This window comes from Haemaphysalis longicornis, unplaced genomic scaffold (genome assembly GCF_048455015.1).
Source record: "Haemaphysalis longicornis isolate Haplotype H1 unplaced genomic scaffold, Haemaphysalis longicornis Haplotype H1 scaffold_12, whole genome shotgun sequence".
Taxonomy (NCBI): domain Eukaryota; kingdom Metazoa; phylum Arthropoda; class Arachnida; order Ixodida; family Ixodidae; genus Haemaphysalis; species Haemaphysalis longicornis.
Window position 1 is genome coordinate 57,276,077 of NW_027526225.1, and position 22,640 is coordinate 57,298,716.

At 47.0% G+C, this 22,640-nt stretch overlaps 2 protein-coding genes and 1 pseudogene across 3 annotated transcripts in view; 2 read left to right on the plus strand and 1 right to left on the minus strand.

Moving 5' to 3' along the window:
- Nucleotides 1-13: 13 nt before the first annotated feature.
- On the minus strand, nucleotides 14-17,567 carry LOC144162695 (uncharacterized). The gene is made up of 5 exons (XM_077693333.1): nucleotides 16,507-17,567; nucleotides 15,410-15,618; nucleotides 13,228-13,400; nucleotides 10,267-10,435; nucleotides 14-3,970 (listed from the first exon to the last, which is right to left on the minus strand). The coding sequence occupies exons 1-5, from the start codon at nucleotides 17,284-17,286 to the stop codon at nucleotides 3,718-3,720; spliced, it is 1,584 nt and encodes a 527-aa protein (XP_077549459.1). The 5' UTR covers nucleotides 17,287-17,567; the 3' UTR covers nucleotides 14-3,717.
- On the plus strand, nucleotides 5,900-8,603 carry LOC144161984 (uncharacterized; annotated as a pseudogene).
- LOC144162701 (uncharacterized) overlaps nucleotides 16,610-22,640 on the plus strand; it is a 30,680-nt gene continuing 24,649 nt past the window's right edge. For both annotated transcript variants that reach the window (XM_077693339.1, XM_077693340.1), the window contains exons 1-4: nucleotides 16,610-16,719; nucleotides 19,827-19,888; nucleotides 19,963-20,150; nucleotides 21,451-21,509. The gene's annotated coding sequence lies outside the window, so the exon portion shown is untranslated. The remainder of the gene's footprint in view (nucleotides 16,720-19,826; nucleotides 19,889-19,962; nucleotides 20,151-21,450; nucleotides 21,510-22,640) is intronic.

A 22,640-nucleotide genomic window follows, 5' to 3' on the forward strand; every position in this document is an offset into this window, starting at 1 on the left:
TTGTCCCAGTAAGTGATCTAATCAGTATGTGCGGCTTCGGTGAAACAGATTACCGGCCTACTGTCTAAGAAGTCTTGATGCAGTTTCACCACCAACCAGAAGTTTACAAGCACCATAAGATTTACAAGTTTGTTGCAGGGTGTTGGCCACTCTGCTGCCGTGGAATCAAAGTGTTTGTTGCATTTCTCGGCTTCATCCAGAATGTGAACAGGCAGCTACAAGTCGAACGTGCTTGAGTGAATGACGTTATGCCAAGTTCTCTATGGAAAACTAACGCATCCAGTTCAAGCGCAGTTTAGTGCTTCAACTTAATTTTGGAGGAATAAATTTATTTGACGCTTTCTTGCAGTACACTGGGCAGGGTTCAAATGTTGTAATTTTCCAGTTATAAAGTGCCTTTGTGGCAGGCAGCACGGAATTGAGATACTGGGATCCCCATCTTTGCATACGCAGTCTGGCTTCATCACTTCTTCACGTCCCTATTGCGTGCTACACTGCAAAAAATTCGCCGGAATCGCTATTTGGAATCATCATCATCATCATCCTCCCTTTGGTCCATTGTAGAACAAAGGTTCCTCCAAAGATTTCCAGCCACTTCTGTAATGTGTTTTTTGTCCCTTATTTGCCCATGAACTGTTTTAGTTCATCGTTCCATTGAATTCGTGTACTCCGTTTATATTTCCACTGTAGCCATTCCTTTAAACGGATGCGAGGGTGAAATTGTGACAGTGTTTTCTCTTCAGCAGCAGCTGTTTTGCAGGCAGTGGTTGCTTGCATGGCGCCTAGTTGCGTCCATGGGAGAGAACCTCAAAACAGGCTTTCTGCCACAGATTATTTGAGGGTCTTGTAGCTGTCGTAATGGTCGCAGTCACCTTTGTGCTCTCATTTTTTACAAGGCCAGGTGTATCGTGAAAACCCAGGGAAATAGCAAGAGCGCAGCCTTGAACTGAAACAGCACCATAACATTCGATAGATGTGTCTGCAGTTGTAGGTATAAAGACATGTTGGTAACATTCCTGCAAAAGGATGGTTAGAATTTAGCCTATGCTGAAAGGTATATCTGTGCGTGTTCAATGAGAAACTCTAATGGATTGATTGATTGACCCATTGATCGAATGGATGCTAAGTACAGAATGGTTAGAGGGTAGAGTTTCTTCCCAAGCATTGAGCTACACTCTCATGTAATGAGAACAGAGAAAGCAGAGCACTTTAAGGCCCAACTTGAGGCACTTGGATTTAATAATATATACGTGAAAGAGACAGTGGAACTTCACCCTTCATGATAACAAGAAGAAAAAAGCATACGGTGCAAGTAATACAAAGTCTGCCAAAACACTGCCACCTTTTTCTTCTATATAGCTTTGTGGTGCCTTGAGGAGTCTTTCTCGAGGCTGACATCCGAACATGGCGTGTACATCAAACATCAAACTGCTCTTTGGGCCTGGCAGCAGTGTTTGGTGTATGTTTTGTCACCGTGTGCATGGCAGCAGCAACAAAAGTAAGCCTCCCACAAAACTTCTCCCGCAGGTAGTTCTGTGGTTGAACCGGGAATCCTGTAGCAGAATAACACTTTGTTCAAGTGGTAGTAATGCAAGACTTGTGCACAACAACAAACTTATCTCCACGTATTTACATAGCAAAGAAAATGCAGGATTAATGCAACTATTTGCACTCATTCAAAGACCGTGAGTGGCGGCTTTTCGGCACATTCACCCCTTGTACATGTTGCGTACAGCCATGAGCAAAAGTTCGTGGACCATGAGAGCATCAGTGTTTAAGGGGGCACACTGGTCTTATACCCCGGCTACACTAGCGTCCGGATGTCATTTGAACCAAATGTCATTTGACTAAAATGCCAAGTTGTGCTGCTGCACTGGGTTTTGAAATGCCATTCGGCTCAAATGACATTCGAGCCAAATGAGCACTGAGAGAGACATTTGGGATTTCAAATGCCATTCGCACGCAGCGTCTTGATCGGCAATAAAAATACAATACTTCCAAACGTAAAACAAACAAAATATTTTTGTTTGTGGAACTTTGTTCACTGTTGATTTACTTAAAATATGAAATAAACATATTTAATTTTCATACTCTCAAAACTAGTGGGTCAGTCGCAAAAAAAAATAAAAAAAAATAAAACTACACAAGACAGCTGCCACATTAAGTCAAAACTGGTGCATTTTCTAATTTGATATTATTTTGCTGCCTTAGACTGCTCCTAAATTTGATTGTTGTATTATTGTACGAAAACGGAACGGGGCAACAACAGTGCCACTACAGCATGGCGAGCAATTGTGAAAGCTTTCAAATGCCATCGAAATTGTAGTGTAGCATGGCAGACGCTGAATGGCATTCGAAGCACCCCATTTGTTTCAAATGACATTTGGTTCAAATGACATTCAGACCCTAGTGTAGCTGGGGTATTAGAAACTTTTTTTTTTGCCTTCCAACCATTTTTGACAAAACTTCACGAGGTTGTCCAGTTTTTTTAGGTGATTTCAAATATCCAATTAGTTTTGATGTGAGGTAATTAGTTTCCAGCTTAATTAAAATCTTTCTTCATTGTTCTTCAGAACAATAGGGGAAAAAACTACTCAATAAAAATTCCCACCAAGGCATGAATGAAATGTGGAGAATGAAATGTTGTGGAGAACGAAATGTGGGAAGCATTTTTTTTGTTTTGCAATCGCATACAAGTTTACATCAATTCTAACTTCTAGGCTTGAGGTACTCTTGCTAACAAGTGAAAGATGGCACCTGACGGCACCAACAACTACTGAAACATAAAATGAAAAATCTGCTTCCCTTATTGAATGGTTCAAACATTCAGCTTCACAGTGCAAGAGAAATGATCTTCCTAGCTGCACTACATGCTGGGATGTACTTCTCGAGAATTTCCTATCACTGTGATACCACTCGTGGCAAAGTGGAGTGGAGAATTGTGGAAAAATTGTTAGCTTTCTGTTGAAATCGGGCCTCCATGGCTTTTATAAGTACCTGGAGCTGTTCCAAGTACGAAATTTCTGGCGGAAAAACTGTGCAAACCAAGAGAAAATTGGTACCTGAATAAATGGTTTTTTGGGCAATCTTTTGGTCCCAAAGACCCATGTGCCCCCTCAATAAAAGATTTTAAGTTAGGGCTTCAACAACCTCTCTCACACACACACTATGGTTTCCCGGCTTCAGCGGTTACGAGATATCCCCTGAAGTTCGCAATGCCATAGCTTGTGAATTTGTGTGCATGACTGTACATGGGACACCCCTGAGCCCACACCCACACAGTCCTTGCCTGATGAAGACACAGAACAGCCCTCCTTTCCCAAGCTACTCGTGTGGTGGTTGGCCTCTTGGTGACCTTGTGCTGACAAGCCTCGCACCCAACCACATTAATTAGCCAACTGCATTAACAAACTAACAACAAGTGCTGCAAATCTTCGCCCTTTTAAACGTTCGGAGGCTACTTCGAAAACAATATGCTTGGCAAACACACGATTCATTTGACAATGTGAAAAACTTATGTTCCAACTTGACTGCAAGTGAAACGTCTTCAGTAAACAAAGTTCTACCGCAAACACTCAACAAGCAAATTACAACAGCTTCAGTCACTTTTAGCACATTTCCTTCGGGCGAATTTCATCCACCTGCACTGTTTAAACTCGTCCTCGCAAAAGCTTCACCGCTCGGCTCACACCACTTCAACTGCCGACGGCGTCGTGCCTAGAGGTCGCGAAACTTGCACGCCGTCTTGAGATGGCGCTGCAGGTTGTCTGCCCTGTAGAAGGCACTGCCACAGTTCTCGCACTTGTGCGACCTGTCGCCGCCGTGTGTGAGCTTGTGCCTCCTAAGGTCGCGGTACAGGGGGAACTTCTTGTGGCAGAAGTCGCAGATGAACGTCTTGGGCACGTCCGTGTGGCAGGTGCGGAAGTGAGAGCCAAGGCTCTTCTGGGTCCTGAATTCCTTTTGGCACTCACTGGAAAGGGATTGAAATGGACGGGGGGGGGATACTTTATTTTGCTAATGATCTGCGCTCATGTTTTACCGGCACAACCTCCACTTTCCATTATGTGCTGTTTAGAAGTTTCAATGTGCAAAGCAAGAAATTCAGTTTGAAATGCTGAGTTTAGGGATGGCTTAGGTAGCCAGTGAGAAGATACATGACAGAAAGAAATGGAGCGGGGAGTGTATTGTTTGAACATCTCTGTTCAGAGACTGCTGAAAGGCTTGGGCTTCGACATGTGTCTGCAATAAAGTTAAGCTGCTGTTGCGGGAAGGTTGCAACAAAAGTCCGAGGTTATGGAAGCACTTTTCGAGGGTTCTGAATGCAAAAGCTAATACCAATGAAATGCCTGAGACGCTTTGCTTCTGCTCGGCGTTCTCAACGGGCTTCATTCTCTTGCTGCTTGAGACGATTTCCTTCACGATCCGTTCTCACTTTACGCTTTCAAATGGCTTTGATGTGTCTCCTCCGTGCTTCACCCCTGCTTGTTTCCGTCACCATGTAAGGAGAGAGTTTACAACAATGGTTTGTTTCACTCTGCCTGTCTCTTCACTCACTTGGCTGCGTTCTTCCACTCACTTGCTTCACAACTACAGTGTACAAGCATGGATGGCCATCCTTTGTTACTGCCGAGTTTAGGCGCACGCTATGGAATGCCTCGCGCTTCGGAACTCTTCAAAAACACGTGGTTTAAGGGCTGCTTTGTTGCCACAGACGTTTTAGCTGCTTTGTTGCCTTTTAGCAGTGGAAGCTGTTTAAGATCGAGCTCTGGCCGTGTCGAACATTAACAGAAAGCTCCACTTGGCAAAGTGGAAAGGGGAAAATGCTAGGACAAGAAGTGTAAGGGCAAGTGGCGAGGAGGCAAGCAGCCCACAAGCAAGTGTGGAGAGAGTGCGCCTCAAAAAAAAAAAAATACTATGGTCGGAATTGAACCTAGGTCCCTTGTGTTATGAAATTGGCGTCTGTCCGACTGTACGTTTATCACATTCGGGGCACTCAGCATTGCCTTTGGGTTCGCAGCGCGAGCGTTCGCTTCGGACTTTGGCGGTTTGGATTTTGGACATTAGGAAGGTGTTTTGTGGACGTTGATTTAACTCAGCTTGCATGGACAAAGCTTCGCTTTTAAGCCATCTTTATCTCAACAAACGGGCAGACCAAGGAAAAGCTGAGTTAAAGATGGTGAACACCACCAGCTCCACTGTTTTCCCAGTCTTCGCGTCTCAAGTGCGAAGGTGGCTGAATTTTCTTTTTTGCCTTAACATGAAACGGGCCATGCAGACAAAATACAGGTTTGTTTTATTCGAAAGATGTCGTGTTTTATAGCCCCCCCCCCCTTGTGCTTGTCTGCAGCAAACGATGCCATATTCACTGAGAAATTGATCAATTTGGGTTGAAATTTTTATTCTCCCGCAAAATCGTGTGTTTTCATCACTTCTGCCATAAAGTCACAAGAGCGGGTATTCAAACAAACTTCCCGTGCATCATTAGGCTATGCAGCCTTGATTACCATCAGTCCTCCCAGATGGCACTACCATAGTCAGCAGCGGCTGTTGTCCGGTATTTGCATATTTGCACCTGGTGCACATATGTAAATATGGTGTATATTTGCACCATATTTGCACCTGGCTTATTTTTGCTACAGTAAAAAGTAATCGTTTCGTGGCACATGGGGTATGCTCGACAAACAGGGTCACGTAAGACAATGTCACTTGCGCCAATTGGCCAGTGTCGTGTAAGACAAGTCCAAAGCGGCGGACTGCTGTGCAGCTAAAACAAGCATAGTGCGCCCAGTACCAACAGCAGTGTGCATCGGTACTTCTATTTTTATGTGTATTTTCATAACTTTCATTGTTTACCCCACCATTCTAACTGCTGTAAAACGAATATGCATTACATTTAAGGTATGTCACCATCTTTGAAAAGGAATATTTTTATAAAAATGACTTTTTTTTCTTTTTTAGATTTCCAGAATACCCAAAGATTCAAAAATGTTGTGCAGAAAGAATTATGTTTCTATCCTTTTTGGTTTAAAAGTTACAGCCAAATTCCTAACAGCTGGTGAACCGTTCCGAAACCGAAACTAATGTGGTGTGGTAGCAAAAATTGACAACTCAGTGAAAATCAGCCGTGTATATTGAATTCTTTCTGTTAGGTTCTGGTCTAATACATAAAGATAATCCAAAAATAAATTTGCGATGCTTTCTGTTTTTTAAACATCGCTTTAAACTTCTGTAAGGGGGACGCATGACGCTAGAGGCGTCTCAGGTGCTCACTTTGCGCGCGCTTTATGCTACTGCTGTGACAGCTTCGGGGCCGTCCTGTTGATCGGGATTCTCTTTACTAGTGAAAGTAAAGCATTGGCGGAACGTTTTTATAAGAAGTTATGGCCAAGTTCCGGGTGAAAAGGCGACTGAAACGAACGTTTCGTGGAAATTGGCACACGGTGAATGCTCCGACCAAAGACCATGCGGACGTCAATGTTTCGGCAAGTGCTGCAAAGCTTGGGGACGTGGACAACAACTGTGAAGTGCCCCTACAAGACCCTTTACTGCAAGGTAATAGGAATATAGATGTGGAGATTCTGTCGTCTGTTTTTGCAAAATTCGCCTGCCCGGAATGCAAGACGATGTCACTCCGATTGCAAGAATCCTCGCAGCAGGGAATATCTTTTGCATACGTCGCTGTTTGTGACGCCTGCGCATTTGGACATTCTTTTCAATCGTCAAAAAAGGCTGGAAGTGCTATTGAGAATAACCTGCGTCTTGTCTACGCTATGCGGCAGATTGGCAAGGGTTATTCTGGAGCTGTAACGCTGGCGAAAGTAATGAACATGCCACCACCGCCTTGGCACTCTGCCTACCAAAAGATATCTACCAAGCTCTGTAAAGCGGCAGAGACTGTTGCGTCTGAGTCAATGGCAAATGCCGCTGCTGAAGTGCGTTGTGTTGTGCAAACTACTGACTGCGGTGTATCAGGGGATGGCACTTGGCAAAGGCGTGGACATTCTTCATTGAACGGCTGCATCTTCTTGATATCTGTTGATACTGGCAAAGTTATTGACGTAGAAGGTATGTCAAGTAAATGTAGGGCATGCCATTTGAAAAGCAAGTTGAGCCCAACAAGTGCTGAATTTATGGAATGGAAGGCAAACCATACCCAGTGCCAGGCGAACTACACCGGTAGTGCTGGTGGCATGGAGGCCGTAGGGCTTTATCGTATGTTTGAGCGTGCAGAAAGAAGTCGTCAATTAAAGTATGTAGACTTCTATGGAGATGGCGACTCCAAGAGCCACGCGGCAGTAAAGGACATATATGGCCCAAATAGCGTGCGGAAACTGGAGTGCATTGGACATGTACAGAAGCGAGTAGGGTGCCGCCGACGAAAGTTGAAAAAAAACTGTTCGTGGACTAGGAGGCAAAGGAAAGCTAACCGACGTTCTCATCGACCGGCTGCAGTACTACTAGGGTATTGCCATCAGAGCGAATGTGGGAGACCTGCACGCAATGAAGCAAGCAACATCAGCAAGCCTGTTCCATTGCAGTTCAAAAGATGAAGCACCAAGGCATGGTCTGTGTCCCCTGGGTCCCGAGAGTTGGTGCGGGTTTAATCGACAGAAAGCACTCGGTGGTGGACGCTACAAGCACAAGGGAGGCCTTTCCGACGAGGTACTCAACCAAGTGAAGCCAGTGTATGCTGACCTTTGTAAGGAGGAGCTCCTAAGCAAGTGCCTGCACTGAAAAACCCAAAATGCCAATGAGAGTTTCAACAGTATGATTTGGCAACGGGTACCCAAAGACGTCCACGTGGGCTTGCCTGTCCTACTTTTTGGTTTATATGACGCTGTGTGCAACTTCAATAATGGCAGCAGAAGCACAGCTGATATTTTGAGAGAAGCAGGCATCGAACCTGGCCACCATACTCTCTTAGCATGTCGCACTAGTGACCGGTACCGTGTGAAGAAGGCCCAGCGTCACTCAACGGATGAGGAAAAACAACTCCGCAAAAAAAGACGGGCAGCTACAAAAGCCAAACGAGAGTGTGTGGCAGCTAACGAGGGCCCTAGCTATGAACCAGGTGGATTTTAACTTTCTACGATGTGATTCTCTTGTTTGTTCATGGACTGGAAAACTTTATACTGATTTTTCTCAAAGCTTGATTTTTTGTACTTTCTTGCTACGCAAACAGTCGTAACTTCTAAATAACTGCAGCATTTTCAATGAAACTTTCCCTACTCATTTCTTTATTACCAACGTATGCAATGAATTAGGATAATTGAGAACTAATGGTAAGTTTTTATGTAATCAAGTTTTATTTTACAGAATCCAGTAAAAAAAGCCGAATTTTTTCGCTTTCTTCGGAATTTTTGCTGTAACTTGATTCCCATATCTCGGATCGCAAAGATCCTAGTTAGTTGCACAGCCTGGATAGTTGGGTACCCCTGTGCCGAATAGTTTACAATTTCGGCACAGCTTTCGTAAGTTATGAATGTTCGCGTAACAGCTAAGGTTGAGCAATTTTTCGTCACTAACAAGTGCCAATATAATTTTTTTCACTCTTTTTTTATTTTAAATACCACTTATAACGGTCTTTCATAAGGCGAATGTAAAATAAAAGTTTTGGTGTTAAAATTTAAAAAATGTTTCAAAAAGGTGGTGACATACTTAAAGGAGCCATGAAGAGAAAACACAAGTTTGGTTCATTCAAAAGATTGTCTCGTTAGAATCATACTGACACCACTTTTAACGTAAACTTCGCTCAAATAAGCTACATAATTAGGAAAAACGGGAATGGTCATGCGACCCACCAGCTCATTTCCCGCAACAGAACCTATGATGTCACATGAGCTAAGCTCTGCGATTGGCGGAGGCTGGCAGAAGCAGACGCAAATTAGGTAGAGCTTACAAACTAGACGAACGAGCGATTTGCGCTTAAATTTAGGGCACATTCTTTACAAAGCAATAAGAATGATGGAACAAACAGTGGAAGTTACGAAAGCACATGTAAACATAGAAGTACTGATGCGTTCTGCTGTTCGTACTGCGCACAGCATGCTTGGTTTAGCTGCACAGCACTATGGGGCTTGGGGTTGTCTCAGACGACACTGGCCGATTGACGCAAGCAACGGTGTCTTACGTGACCCCATTTGTCGAGCGAGCACTGTTTCAGGGAACGAATATTTTCTCCCAGAACAAAAACAAGCCAGGTTTAAATGCGGGCAAAAACAAACCAAACGCTTGCCACGGTATGGTGGCGCCATCTAGGTTACGGAACGTAAAGAAACGCGGGAACAAACCAACACCGCTGTACAGGGTGGAGACAACCTTTGAACGGTCCCGTGCCGCCGCAATTGGGCCAACGGGCTCAACGCGTTATTCTTTTCGTTTCCCACGAGACCTAGCAACGCGATACAGACAATATGATTCAAACTTCTTCAGTAAACCGCGTTGCGGCGATAATTTTAGCGCGGTTTTGACACAATGACTTGCTTCGGCGGCGAGCGAGCAACCGAAAATGGCGGCGCCAGCGTATACGTGTCTCTACCCTGTACGGCAGATGCGTGAATGAAGGTACTCTAGGCTGCAGAGCGGTCGGTTCCTGTGATGTCATTTGGGACCATGAAAACGCACGATTGAGCGGGAAAATCAAAATTTTAACCTAAATAGTTTAATTTCTCAGTGAATAAAGCACCGTTTGTATCCGGACAAGCGCTGGGGGCACTATAAAACACGAAAACTTTTGAATAAAACCAACTTGCATTTTCTCTTCATGGCTCCTTTAAAGCGAAAATAGCCCATTCGGCAAGCTATATAAGCCCTGCCTAATTTGCGTTTGCGTTTGCTGGCCTCAGCCAATCGCATGGCAGTGCATATGACATCATAGGTTCTGTTGCGGGAAATGAGCTGGTGGGTTGCATGGCCATTCCCTTTTTTCCTAATTAGTATACATCTTACTTAGGCAAAGTGTGCGCTAAAAGTGGTGTCAGTATAAAAGTGGTGTCAGTATGATCGTAACGAGGCAACCTTTCGAATAAATCCACCTTGTGTTTTATCTGAATGGCCCCTTTAAAAATGCCATGCAGACACTATAAAACACGAAATCTTTTGAATAAAACAAACTTGCATTTTGTCTGCATGGCCCCTTTAACCTTTAAACACGATAGGGGAAGAGGGGGGGAGGGAGGGGGGGGGTCCAACTTTATCTCTCTACTGGCAACACGTGGGATTGTTGCTCGCATGGTGCAAGAGGAACTGTGGGGGAACTCCACTTGCCTGCACGTGTACGGAGTGGAGCTCTGTGCGTGCGCCAGCTTGCAGTGTGCATCCAGGTAGCGCTTGACGGCGAAGGTCTGCCCGCAGGTGGAGCACTGGAAGCTCTTCTCCGTGCAGTGCACCGCCTGGCAGTGCTCGGTGAGCGCGTGCTTGCGCTTGAACGCCACGCCTGCGCAGGGACCGCAAAAGGAAAGCTCGGTAGTTGGCTTTTCCCCCTGCCCCCCGAGAAAGTCCTCCGAATGCATGAAAGGTGAAGCAAGCAAGGGAGCAAGGAAACAAACAAATGAGCACTCTAAGCAGGGTCCCCCTCTCCCACTTCATAAAGTACATGTTCGTATGTCGGTAAGTGCACGGCACACTGTCCTTTTCTTTAGTCCCAGTCCCTGGCCGGCTCTTCGCATAGGCCAGGTGGGGTTTTCTTGGCAGTGAGAGAGAAAACTCTTATCGGAGCACGAGGACTCTGGGTCAGGTGGGAAAACGGGGTGTGTAAGACGGGGCATTTGGAGCTGCGGACATCTTGGAGGGGGGTCTGTAAGAGTGCTTGGATTTGGGCTAGTTGGTTACACGACATGTTGGTGAGACCATGCAGAGACTGGGATGAAGAAAGGGAGTCCCTTCTCTCTTTCATCCTTGGAGGATGAGCAGTAGGGGCAGGTGGGGGTGGATGTACCATTTAGGAAAGGACTCTGAGGGACAGCCTGCGATGGCACAGCAGGGGTTTTGAGACGGTTATTCCGCTATTTCTGGTAGCATGAAGTATGCGTTATATTGCCAACTGTGTAGAAAAAAAGCAGCTCCACCCATCAATGGCCTTGCCCGCTTTCAAAATGAGTACGGTGCTTCTATTTGCACAGAAGAAAACTTCTGTATGGGGCATTACCTTTGTCTTTGCTGCTATTTCTCTATCTTTTTATTTGTGGTGTACCAGTGGACTCTCTCTCTCTCTCTTTTCTTGCATGTGTGGGTGTGTGCCCGCTGTGCCTTCGCATGCACTTTGCGCCCGCATCTCGCAGAAAAAAAAGAAAAAACACTGTGCGTCATCTGCCGCATTCCAACCCGATTCTCAGCGGTGGCGTCAACATACTATTAATCGCACTGACATTATGTGTTGGCGCTCTACTTGCCCTCCCTCAAGCACTTTGCATCCCAGAGAAGGAAAGCACGGCAGCTAACGAAAGCGACACGGCGCACGAGAGGCCGATGTTGCCATTGCCTGTGACCATGGATGTCACCACAAGCGCCCACTAATGTGTGGTTGGGTACAAAAACCGAATAATGGTTTTGAAGGAATGTTTCACGCTTATGCTGATTCAGATACGATGGTAGCATAGCAGCTAGTGCATGCGAGGCCATCTCCCAGGCCGTGCCATACTCGCACTGTCCATCCAGCACAAGTGCTTGCGAATCGCAAGCGACTTTTGAACCAATCACTTAAAGGGACCCTGCAACACTTACCGTCGACTACTCAGAATGTATTTTAAGGTAAAGTCTATCGTCCCAGCAATCTCCTTCCGCAAGAATTATGAAAATCCGTTCATTATCACCGAAACTACGCGCGATGAGAAATCGCGCATAATTGTTCCCTCTCAACTCGACCGTGGACAACGCGACGAAAGCTGCGTGCTCTCTCCCAGAGAAGGGGGCGGCTCGCAGCGTCTTCTCCGGCGGCCTTCGATATATGACAGGCCGGGGAGTTTTTCCCTTTTCTCCGAAACGTGGAGGGGTCTATTTCCGGTTGGGTGCCACAAAAAAGCAAGCATGGCTGCCTGCTCGCAAGCGCAGGCTCGGGCCGACGGGCTGGTAGGGTGCCTTTGAAGCAATAAACGTTTGTTGTCAAGTGTTCTGGTTGAAAGGGAAGTATTGAGCTCATCACTCAAACTCCGCGCGCACTCAAAACACAAAAGAAACGGCAAAACTGTGTCTGCAGGTTCAGGCATAGAAGAGGGTCGCACACAGCGCCGACGGCAGCGGATCGTCACAGAGAATGGGAGAAATTAGCCGCGAAATTGACCAGTGACAGCCGATCGGACAGCCATGGCCCGATTGACGTCGTATAGGCCATGCCAGGGGTGCATAATGAGGAGAACTGAAGAGAGTGCGGTCGGTTTTTCCGCGTCTTTCACAGCGATTTGTGCGCTCACCGCTTCACGTGCACGTGTAATATTTGGCTCAGGTATTCCTGGCAGTGTAATCTAAACGTCGCACGGATTTACTTCGACTGCTCAAAGAGTATTGCAGGGTCCCTTTAAGTTTGGCTTCCGCGTGGAAAAATTTTCGTCAAAAATATTTCTGTTGTTGTCCTTGAACAAGTGACAGACCTTGAGTGGCAATTGGCTTTCTCTTGCATACGCTCGTGACTTGGTCAATCACGACGTATTTGCATGCAGAAGTAGACTCCCAAGTTTTTACCACTCTACTATTTCGTGTGATGATTTCAACCATGCCTGGCGATAAGTAGATCGTCGGGTGCTGCACGTAACAGTGATTGGCATCGAGGTATTACTTCGCGTTCGGTGGGGCACAGTTCGGAACACCAAACAGCTCGCTGTTGTCATGGACTGTGTTTTATCGGGCAGCAGCATGCACAAGTACTGCCATCTCGTGGAGCCTGATGTAATCAGTGCGACGTCGCCTTCGTTACTCAGGCGCTTGGGTAAGGAATGCGTGCCAAGCCAGTGAATACAACCTATAACGCATCCCAGAATATAATTTTTTGCCCCCGGTACAAGAGAAGATTTGAGCAAAAGTAGGCACATATACACCTCTCACTAACCCAGGGTAGTCAGCCCTCGTGAGGCTGAGGGACTGGCTAGGAGAAGGATTGCAATCCTGCTTCTCAAAGAGGTACAAATGACAGACAGCAGAGCACCACACACCACTGCCTTCCCTCTTATGGGATCGTGATCCTCATCCTCCTCTCAAGATCCCCAGCATCTTCCGGGAGACAGGAACTGCACGTACCACACCTATTGCAGGGGAATTGCCGCTGGTTGCTGTGGGTGATCATGTGAGCCTTGAGAGCGCACTGGCTGGCATACGGCTGGTCGCAGTGCCTGCACCTGACCACCTTCCCAGCGGGGGAGCCCTTTTCGGCTTCGTGGAGGGCAACGTGGTCCTTCAGGCTGTGCTTCCACCTGGTGGGAGAGGAAAGAACAAAGTCTGTCAAAAGGCCCAAGGCGCAAATCCTTAGCCTGCCGCTAATCCCCCTCGGGCTGGGTGCAGGGAGCTGCAATTGTTGGACGCATGTAGCCACGCCAATCTTAAAAGATAAAATAAAGGGGGCACGCTGAACGCTCCATCTGCAGGGAAACTAAATCGTGGTGATGCTCTGTTTCCGTGGAGCTTCTAAAAAACTTCAGGAACAAAAAAGAAGAAATCCGGCATGCTTCTTGTGTGGTGCAGTGACATTTACAGTTCGCTCGTACCAGCTCTAAAAGATTTCAAGGTGAAGTAAAAAGAAAAAATGAGGAGGGGAGAAGCGGCGAATGTAGACTACACGGACGATAACAATGCAACCAAACAATAAGCTACCGTAAAAACCCGCGTATAATACGAGGTTTTTTTCTAAATTTTACTATGTAAAATTTGTGCCTCGTATTATATGTGGATCCCAAAGTTTTCAGCCAGAAATTTCCACTTTCGGTTTTAGCGGAGGGTGCGCCATCTTGCGGTGGCGTTAGCTGGCTGCTGCGTCTCTCAGCCATCGCCTCCTTTTTCAGCCGGCGCAATTTTGATTGCTTTGACCACGCGAAGGCTCTCGGCACGTTCGCCGCAAGTCTATCACGATGTCGGGTGCACGAAAACAGTATTGGGCTGCAATTAAAAGAAAAGTTATTTTATGTGCCGAGACCACCAGGAATTGCGCCGCAGGACGGCAGTTCGGTGTCACCGAAGGCAGCATTCGTGGGTGGAGAAAGCAACTGGTGCTTGACTGGATAAAGTCTGTTTGGTGTCGGCGGCCTGGAGCACTGTTGGGGATTCCCGTCAGTGCTCGTGTTGGACGCCTTTCGCTGCCACCTGGCCGATTCCGTGAAGAAGTTGTTGCGCGAACCCCGCACCGAACTCATTGTCGTGCCAGAAGGAATGACATCCCAGCTGCAACCGCTAGACGTTTGCAACAACAAGCCTTCAAGTTTGCATCAACAAGCCTTCAAGCCGGACGTCGGGAGACAGTGCCAGCGAAAACTGACAATGACTGAACGGTAACTGCAGTGCAAATAAATGTTTTCCGTGCTCTTTACCTCGCATTATATGCGGATGGAAACTTTTTTTCTGATTTTGGTGCCCCCCGAATTACACCTCGTATTATACACGGGTCCGTATTATACGCGGGTTTTTACGGTATTTGTGCAAGACCAGCCTAGAAAGCAATGGGGTGGGGGATTGGCTTACCACAGTCTAATCAATAGCACATGAGTTTGGCTGAAATAAAAGAATAAAAAGACAACACAGGACACCAAAAAAAATTGCATCCAGAGCTGCTGTACAGAGAAGTTTCACAGAGTTACATACTGGAGTTTTTTGAACAGCACAGTGTTTTTTTCCCCAGAATTTGTCCACGTGCCTAAAATCTCGTCTAAAAAAATAAATAGGGGGGGGGGGGGGGGGAGGGAGGGGCTGGTGTTCAAGTGCAGCAATGCCGCATCGAGGCTCTTTCGGTCATTATTTCATGCCTTTGGCAAACACGGAAAAAAAGTGCGTCAAAGTCTTCGCTAAAAGTGCATCCAACCGATCGTGAAAACTTCAAAGACCCGAATCGCAAACGACCATTTTTCGTGCACTAAGTAAATGCACGTACAAACAATCTAAATGTACACCGATATGTGGTTTATAAGATAAAGGTATAGTACTTGCGCTCCTTAGTCAGGATCGATGTATGTATTGTCTTATCCAGAACTGTTCTTTTTTTCACGATTTTCAAGTAACCGTTACAATGAAAGGCTGGTTTCATGCGCACACCGTGTGTCAGAGATCTTACCAGAGCTTTTTGGCCGACTAAACGGTCTATGAAATAAATGCATTAGTTTTCTGACCGACACCATTGGTCCCATTAAGAAAGCTTTCGCTTTCTGAACAATCACAATAAGCGGCGGAGGTTTTTTGCCCCAACCAGAAATGTACTGAAGTTGAGCTGCCAACCAACCTGAACTGACGGCCGCAGATGGGGCAAGGGAACAGACGTTCACCGCCGGTTTCCCCTCCGTGCTTGGCCGTCATGTGCTTGCGCAATTTGTCCGGACGGTCGCATTCCTTTTGGCAGAAAGAGCAGCAAAACTGATTCTCGCTGCTGTTGTGCCGTGTGCATTTGTGGATCTCCAGAGAGAGTGCCGTCGAGAGCAAGATGCCGCACACCTGTTACGCAACACAACGGGGAAGAAAAAAGCACAATGAATGTTTTTTCAAGGTTATACCCCTCACTGTACGTCTATAAGCAAAGAAGCACGATGGCGGGCTTGCTTGAACCGGCCAGAAAATGTGATGGCAAACTCACCAATAACAAACACCTTCAAACAAAGCACCCAGAGGAAATTGAACTACATTTTGAGCAAGCTATGCACTGAGGATCATCTTCCCAAGGCTACGTCTCTTGGGGTGAAGAAAGGCGACAGTGGGCTTGCTTGAACAGAGCAAATAATCTGATGCCCGACTCGATAATAACAAACTTCTGCAAGCGACCTGGTCGAGATAAAACTTCATTCTTCACACACAGGACCAAAATTTTGGCTCTCTTCAAAAGACCTGGGCGTTTGAGGTGTAACATACGCTAAAAGTGACCAAAGTATCGACGTAATATGAAATGGGAATTTCACTTAGATCATACTAAGAGAAAAAACAGCAAACTGGTTCTGTTTACCAAGGAATTTGTCTGTTGCGCAATTGCATTTGCAAAGGGAACGATACTGAGCAGGCATACAACAAAACTACAGCAAACTGTGTAGGAGAGTACTGCCATGTTCCCGCAAGCTGGTCATTGACGAGTGTCACAAGTGCGCTCTTTTTCAAAATACAATAGCACAAATTCTGAAGCGTGTCCAACAACAGCAGGAGCCACAAGGGTGTCATGTTTTACGTAGGCACAGTTAGAAAGCACCCATAACCTTGACCTTAGCAATCCAGCCAGTCTAAGCGCCGTTTGCGAAAAGCCATAACGTAAACCGCGCTCTTTCTTACGTTTAAAAACTCCAATCAGCTTTTGAGAGCATTTAAGGCGGAAGGTCTTACGAAGGCAAACGCACAAACCTGACAGCGATGCTTGAAGCGTTTGTGAGCCTTCTCGTGCCTTCTCAGGCTAACGGCGCTGCGGAAAGTGCGCCGGCAGGTCGGGCAGTCAAACTTGGGCACCTTGTGCGTCTCCAGGTGACGCTCCATCATGGCTCCTTCGAGGAACGACTTCCCGCACACCTCGCACGGCACGCGGTTGAGCATGAAGTGCTGCGACCGATGCTGGTACAGGTAGGACTCCTTGTCGAACGCCTTGCCGCACTCGAGGCAGTAGAGCGCGTTTTCGGCGGCGCCGCTGCCCGCCTCGTCGATCGCTTGCAACACCTGCGGGTGGCTGTCGCGGAGGTGCTGCGCGTAGTCCGAGTAGGTGTCGTATTGCGACTCGCACGCCAGGCAGTGCGTCTTGAGATTCGGGTGGGACGAGGCGAGGTGCTCGAGGTGGGCGCGCCTGTCGTCTGCGCTGGCGAAGCAGACCACGCAAGTGAAGATGCTCGCTACCGCCTTCGCGGGCCGCGCTGGCCCGACGCTGCTGCAGCTACCGGCCGACGTTTCATCAGCGCTCGGATCATCAGGTTCACCGTAGTCCGGATCGTCACACTCTTCGTCGTTGCTGTCGTCGAAAGGGGAGTTCATCATGGCAGCGTAGTCCTTGCGAGGTTGCTTTCTCGTCCGAATACGGTTCACCGCGCGAGGACCGGATGTACGGACGGAATCGTCGACACCGGGAAGAGCCCCAGACATCTCGGGGCTGTTGACGAGCGACGGTTTTTCGACGCATTGCTCTCCCGTGCCCTCCATGTGGAAACTTTTTTGAGATTATGACGCGGTATACAAGCGCATCATCTTGACCCGCTCGAAGCCAAACACCTGGTAACCTTGCCGGTGCTTGCAGTCATCTCATACGTTTTGCAGGTTTGAAAATAACGGCACTGAAGTGCCTTAGCAACAAAATATCTGGATACAGCACTTCAAAGTGAGCGATACCTGTAATTATTTTAATATTGGGCTTTAATGCTTACAGTGCTTACCCTTCAAAATCAGAGGCGCGTCTATTGCTGGGCGCCGCCATGTTGGCTGTAGTGGAGCCTGTACCCCTCTAGCGGTTGGGTCCATATAGTTGGGTCGGTCAGTACTGGGCATTTAGAAATAACGGAAATAACAGCCGTATCAATTAAAAAAGTACTGACACAATTTTTTGTTCTTACATTTTTTTCTTACTATAGGCGCTAACCAGCTCACTAATTATAAATTGGCACATTAAAAGTTTCGGTTTCGGTTTCGCTGGAATGCACACTAAGGTGGCCAGCTTGTACGTCACCTTCTGAGCGTGATCCCTTCCAAGGAGCCCTGTCAGCTCGAGATCGGCGGCTCCTTTCTTTTCGTGAGATTACGTCTAATTACCGCCTCTCCCGCGTGTACTCCCACTCCCACCAGCGCACCCGGTGCTCTCTCACGCCGAAGAACGCCTAGTGCATGCAGACGCACCCCGGCCCTTCCTTGCTTCTCCCGCCGGCACCGCATGTACCCCGATCTATACAACGTTTATAAAGTATCTATAAACGTTGGATCTGTACTCCTCACAGGCTCACCCCCCTGCCCCACTTGTGGGGTGGTCCAAACCATTTTCCACATCCTCTGGCAATGTCCCCACAACCCATTCTCCCCATATCGACACGCTGCACAGCACTGGGCGAGGGCCAAGATCGAATTTTTCCAGAATTCCGATTTTTTTTTTTGGGGGGGGGGGGGTCCAAATCCTCCTGAGGAGGGTTGTTGGGGGGTTGCGGAATCTTTTTTTTTTTTTTTTTTGGAAGAGGGGGGGGGAGTGTATAAATCCCTGGCGAGGGCGTTGGGCCTTTACAAACCAACTGGAATATAGGGTGTTGGTCTTCCTCCATCGGTCACCACCCCTCTTCTGAATCAGCCCTTGGGGCAATAAAAAAGTTCTCTCTCTCTCTCCTTTGGGCTAGCTCCGCCGCGCCACGCCCCAGTTTGGAGCGCGCGATTTCAGATGCATGCCTGTGTTCGGTGCCTGTGCCCGTGCTGACTTGAGTCCTGTATGGGCGGCTCCGCGCTGACAGTAGGTGACACGCGGTGGCCGGTGTTTGCGGCCCTTACATCCTTTTTTCCTCCTCCCATTTTCCCCTTTTCCCGCACTGTAGGCCGGTGTGCTATGGGCCCCCTCGGGCCTTTCCAGCACACCCCAGCCCCCTTGGGTTGCAGTACTAGTTCACTATAGTTGCAGTAAAGCATTGTTATTAATTGTTATTATGATGGTTGTTGATCATGTGCGGAGCAACCTCTGGCGATAAGCATATATATGTTCCGGAAATTCACCGGTCGACAACCTTTGCAAAGTTTACAATATTCGTTTTATACCACCTGTTTAGGCGTTTTAAATACTACTAAACAGACTACTAATCCCAGAAGTTCGTTGCCGCACGTGACCTGTTCGCTGCGCGGGCTCTCGTGAGACCACGACCGGCTTGCCGGTCGTGCGTGAGACAGGGCCACCATGCTGATTGATCAGACGATCTCTCAAAACAACGCGTCCGTACGCAGTTCAGTTTAAAGTTCTCGCATATTTTTGGTTATTTGACGCTCAATGTTAGCAAAGTTTATAAAATTTGCTCAATCTGTCTAGGTGTTTCCGATGCCACTAAAACAGACGATCTAAACCCAATCGTTGCCGCTCGTGGCGCCGTGTTTGTTGCGGGCGCTCGTCAGAAAGGCGTCAATCGAGCAGACGGCTTCACAAAGCGCATCAATGCGTTGATGTTCAAACAGTGCAGTTCAGTTTAAAGCTCTCGCACATGTTTTTTTTTTATTTGACGGTTAATGTTGGCAAAGTTTACAAAATTTGTTTCGTGGCAATTCATTTAGGTGTTTCAAATGCCACTAAGCAGACGATCTAATAATCACCGAAGTTATTCGCCGCGTGCCGTGTCGTGTTCATTGCGGGCGCTCGTGACCGTCAGCTGGCACTTTAATTTATTTCAAGTTAAAATATTCCGCCACTGTAATACGTATCTTACCTATGCAAAGAGATTGAATTAACAGAACTAAGTTATAATCAGCGCACTCGCTGGCAGCGTTTCGATATTCTAGTCTGTCCCGAACTGAGTCCGGCCGCGGTCAATAATATTCGCAATGAACAGGCTGGTTTATTGCAACAACTGCTTCTCCAATCCCTCGAGAACATCACTTTTCTTCGTTACAACATGCGCCCACATCTACTGCCAGACCTGCAAGGAAGACTGTAAGCACAATCATTTATTTTGTCTGTAAAATTACTTCGCAAAGTCCACCTTGACGTCGACGTTTATCCTTCGTCATAGGCACTCGAAATGCGTGCAAGATGTGCGGTGAAACCTGCTCGACTACTGCTCTGTCGGAGAATGTGTGTACCATCAACTCTTGCCGTGAGTACAAGCTGTGCAAAAGTACACAATTCCTCACGCAGATTTATTTCAGATGAGCCAAGATGTTCGCGAACTTTTCAAGGATCCCAAGGACATCTTGCAACGGGCATTGATGGCGAGTATCAATCGCCCGGAGTATATTGAACCTTTATTTCTTCTTTTATTTTCTGTTTCTGTTTACAGGTATCTGATTTTCAAGTATCGCAGCTCGTCAGGCTCTCAACATATCTGAAACAGGAGGTAAGAATAGATAATGTGGTGCCAATTTTCTTTCTCTCGAAACAGTGGTAAATAATGCTCCGCTGCTTACGAGACTCTGAAATGGAAACCTCTTTCGGTCGTGATCAGTCTATGACAGGTGGGGCTTCTATGTTCCGGAGGTGAGTCTCGGCTAAAGCGTACACGTCTATTCCTTCCGGTTCAAGTTGCTTTTGAATTGTGTGTCGAAAGGTGTACTCCTTCGCGCTGTGTTGTTTATTTCTTTCGCTTGGGTTGGTGTTATTCCCATTCTTTGCACCATTTACTTCGTATTTCGATTCACAGAGTATACCTTAACGAGTTTCTTTTGAATTTAATTTCTTTCTGAATTCGAGCATTGCTGGCAATACTAATCCATGTATCTCGTTTTCAGCGTTTCTTGTTTGCCTTCTCGTTGTTCTTCCCGTGATGTGCAACATTCAGTACTCATCACTGAAGGGCTGACTTCACGAATTACCAGTTTGCATTAAATAGCTCTCTCTCTCTCTCTCTCTCTCTCTCTCTCTCTCTCTCTCTCTCTCTCTCTCTCTCTCTCTCTCTCTCTCTCTCTCTCTCTCTCTATCCTTCCACGGGGATCATGCTTCGATGGCTGCAGATTTGGCGGGAAGATTTGACTGGAATAATGCCAACGCTAGGGCTCAGCCAGAAGGGGTTTGGCGGGCACGTGCTGTAGGCTTAGCAGTGCTGCCTTCAAAGGCACTTGCCCCTCCTTATCCTTTGAACCCGTCACAGACGTAAAAGCCCTGCGGCTACCGCATCTTTTACGAAAGACTGCACACAGAGCTATTAACGCGGTTGTGCACGGTCTTTCACCACCAATGTCGTCGTAGAACGCACACCAGTACACTCAGAACCTTCAGATGCCACTAAATTAGTTGTTTTCCTTTACCATTATGCTAAGTAATCGCTAAGACTCTGATCGCAACGTACTCGTAGGTTTTATCCTGACATCTAACGTTACCTGAAATGTCTCTGCATATAGTGCTTTGCGTGTGCTACGCTCCCGGCTACGGCAGTAAAGTGACAAGAATTCTTCAGCTGCCTCAGAGTCGGATACGGATTGACCTTTGGAATAGAAGCGGGCGAAGAAGAGCCTGGCCAGAAAGGACGTAGTAGACTTGGCAGCGATACATTTCGCAGTCCATCCCCACCCCAGCCATGCCAAGGCCCAGCAAACCCTAGAACCATCTCCATAACTTCTCCACAATCGCTTTGAAATATGCAATGTACGAACAGTAGAACGTCATGCTAGTTACTATTTTTACACTCGTCTATGGTCTAGGTGCAGACACTGAGGGCGAACCAGCGGAAGGCGACCGAACTGGGCCTCAAATACAAGCAGTGAGTACACCGCTGCAGTTTTTATTCTTTCCAGTTCACGTACTTCGCCGGGGACTGGTAACTTAAAGGAGCACTGACACGAAAATTTTATGTTACACTTTTATTGCTTTTATCGATGCTTAATGGCCTCGCGAACCTGAAACAGCACTTCAAATACTTCAGCGCGCGATAGTTAATTACATTGAACGGCCTGAAAATCGTTTATTTCAAATTCCCGCGCTTTCATCCCGAACGGCGCATATGACAGAATCCCTGCCTGACCTCACCGCTTTGTGCGGACGTCACCGGCGCCCGCTCGCCGCTCGTGGGGCCGCGCGCATGAAGTGACGCCACGAGCTTTTGACGAGCGCTGCCGCGTCACTTCTTTTGGCTCTCCCTGGATGATGTCACGCTGATGTCCATTTGCTGAGTGCCGCTCCACGCGCGGCTCCGTCGGCGCGATAAATGAGATCCAATTAAACCATCACTCTAAAAAAAAAGAGAGTCCAAAGGGAGTCGTCGCTGCAATGACTCCCTTAGACTCTACTAAGATTCTCTTTTACGCTCCACGACCCTCTTTAAAACAGGGAGGGGTCACGGGACTCTTGCACTTTGCAATGGGAGTCACGGGTCAACAGCATTTTTAGCATATATTTATTGACTGATTGAATTTCCACAGTGATACTTAGGTTTGTTGCTACCGTATTGCAAGATTTAGTGGCGCAGATACAAAAACATGAAAAGTAAGGGCACACAGGTATGTGTCCCGTGACTTTGTCCGCTTCTGCGCAAACGGTACAAAATTTGATTTTCTAGGACTGTAAAGCATAAAAAATCTAACGCTGTTTATGGAACACACAAGGTTGAAACGCCAAGCTTTCTACGATACAAACGCAAAGTCCACAATGCAAAGTGCTGAGCTAAGCTAATGGGGTGATTATGATTTTTAGAGTGTAATTGGGTCATCTGAATATGCTGCTTCGGTTAGCTCAGTGTTGTCATTGATTTGGACTTTGGCGGATAGGAGTGTAGACTTTTCATTTGTATCGGAGAAAGCTTCGCCTTTTTCATCCTGCTCCTCTTCGTCTTCTTATTATTCTTTTTCAATATGTGCCCTCCAAATGTGTAAAGTTGGCTTTTCTACTTCGCGTT

Bases quoted from the DNA above. Each gene is read 5' to 3' on its own strand.
- LOC144162695 (XM_077693333.1), bottom strand. From the start codon at position 17,286: ATGGAGGGCACGGGAGAGCAATGCGTCGAAAAACCGTCGCTCGTCAAC. The intron at 15,619-16,506 runs GTTTGTGCGTTT...GTTGCGTAACAG, and splicing joins GCTTCAAGCATCGCTGTCAG to GTGTGCGGCATCTTGCTCTC. The intron at 3,971-10,266 runs GCAAGTGGAGTT...ATCCCTTTCCAG, and splicing joins TCCACTCCGTACACGTGCAG to TGAGTGCCAAAAGGAATTCA.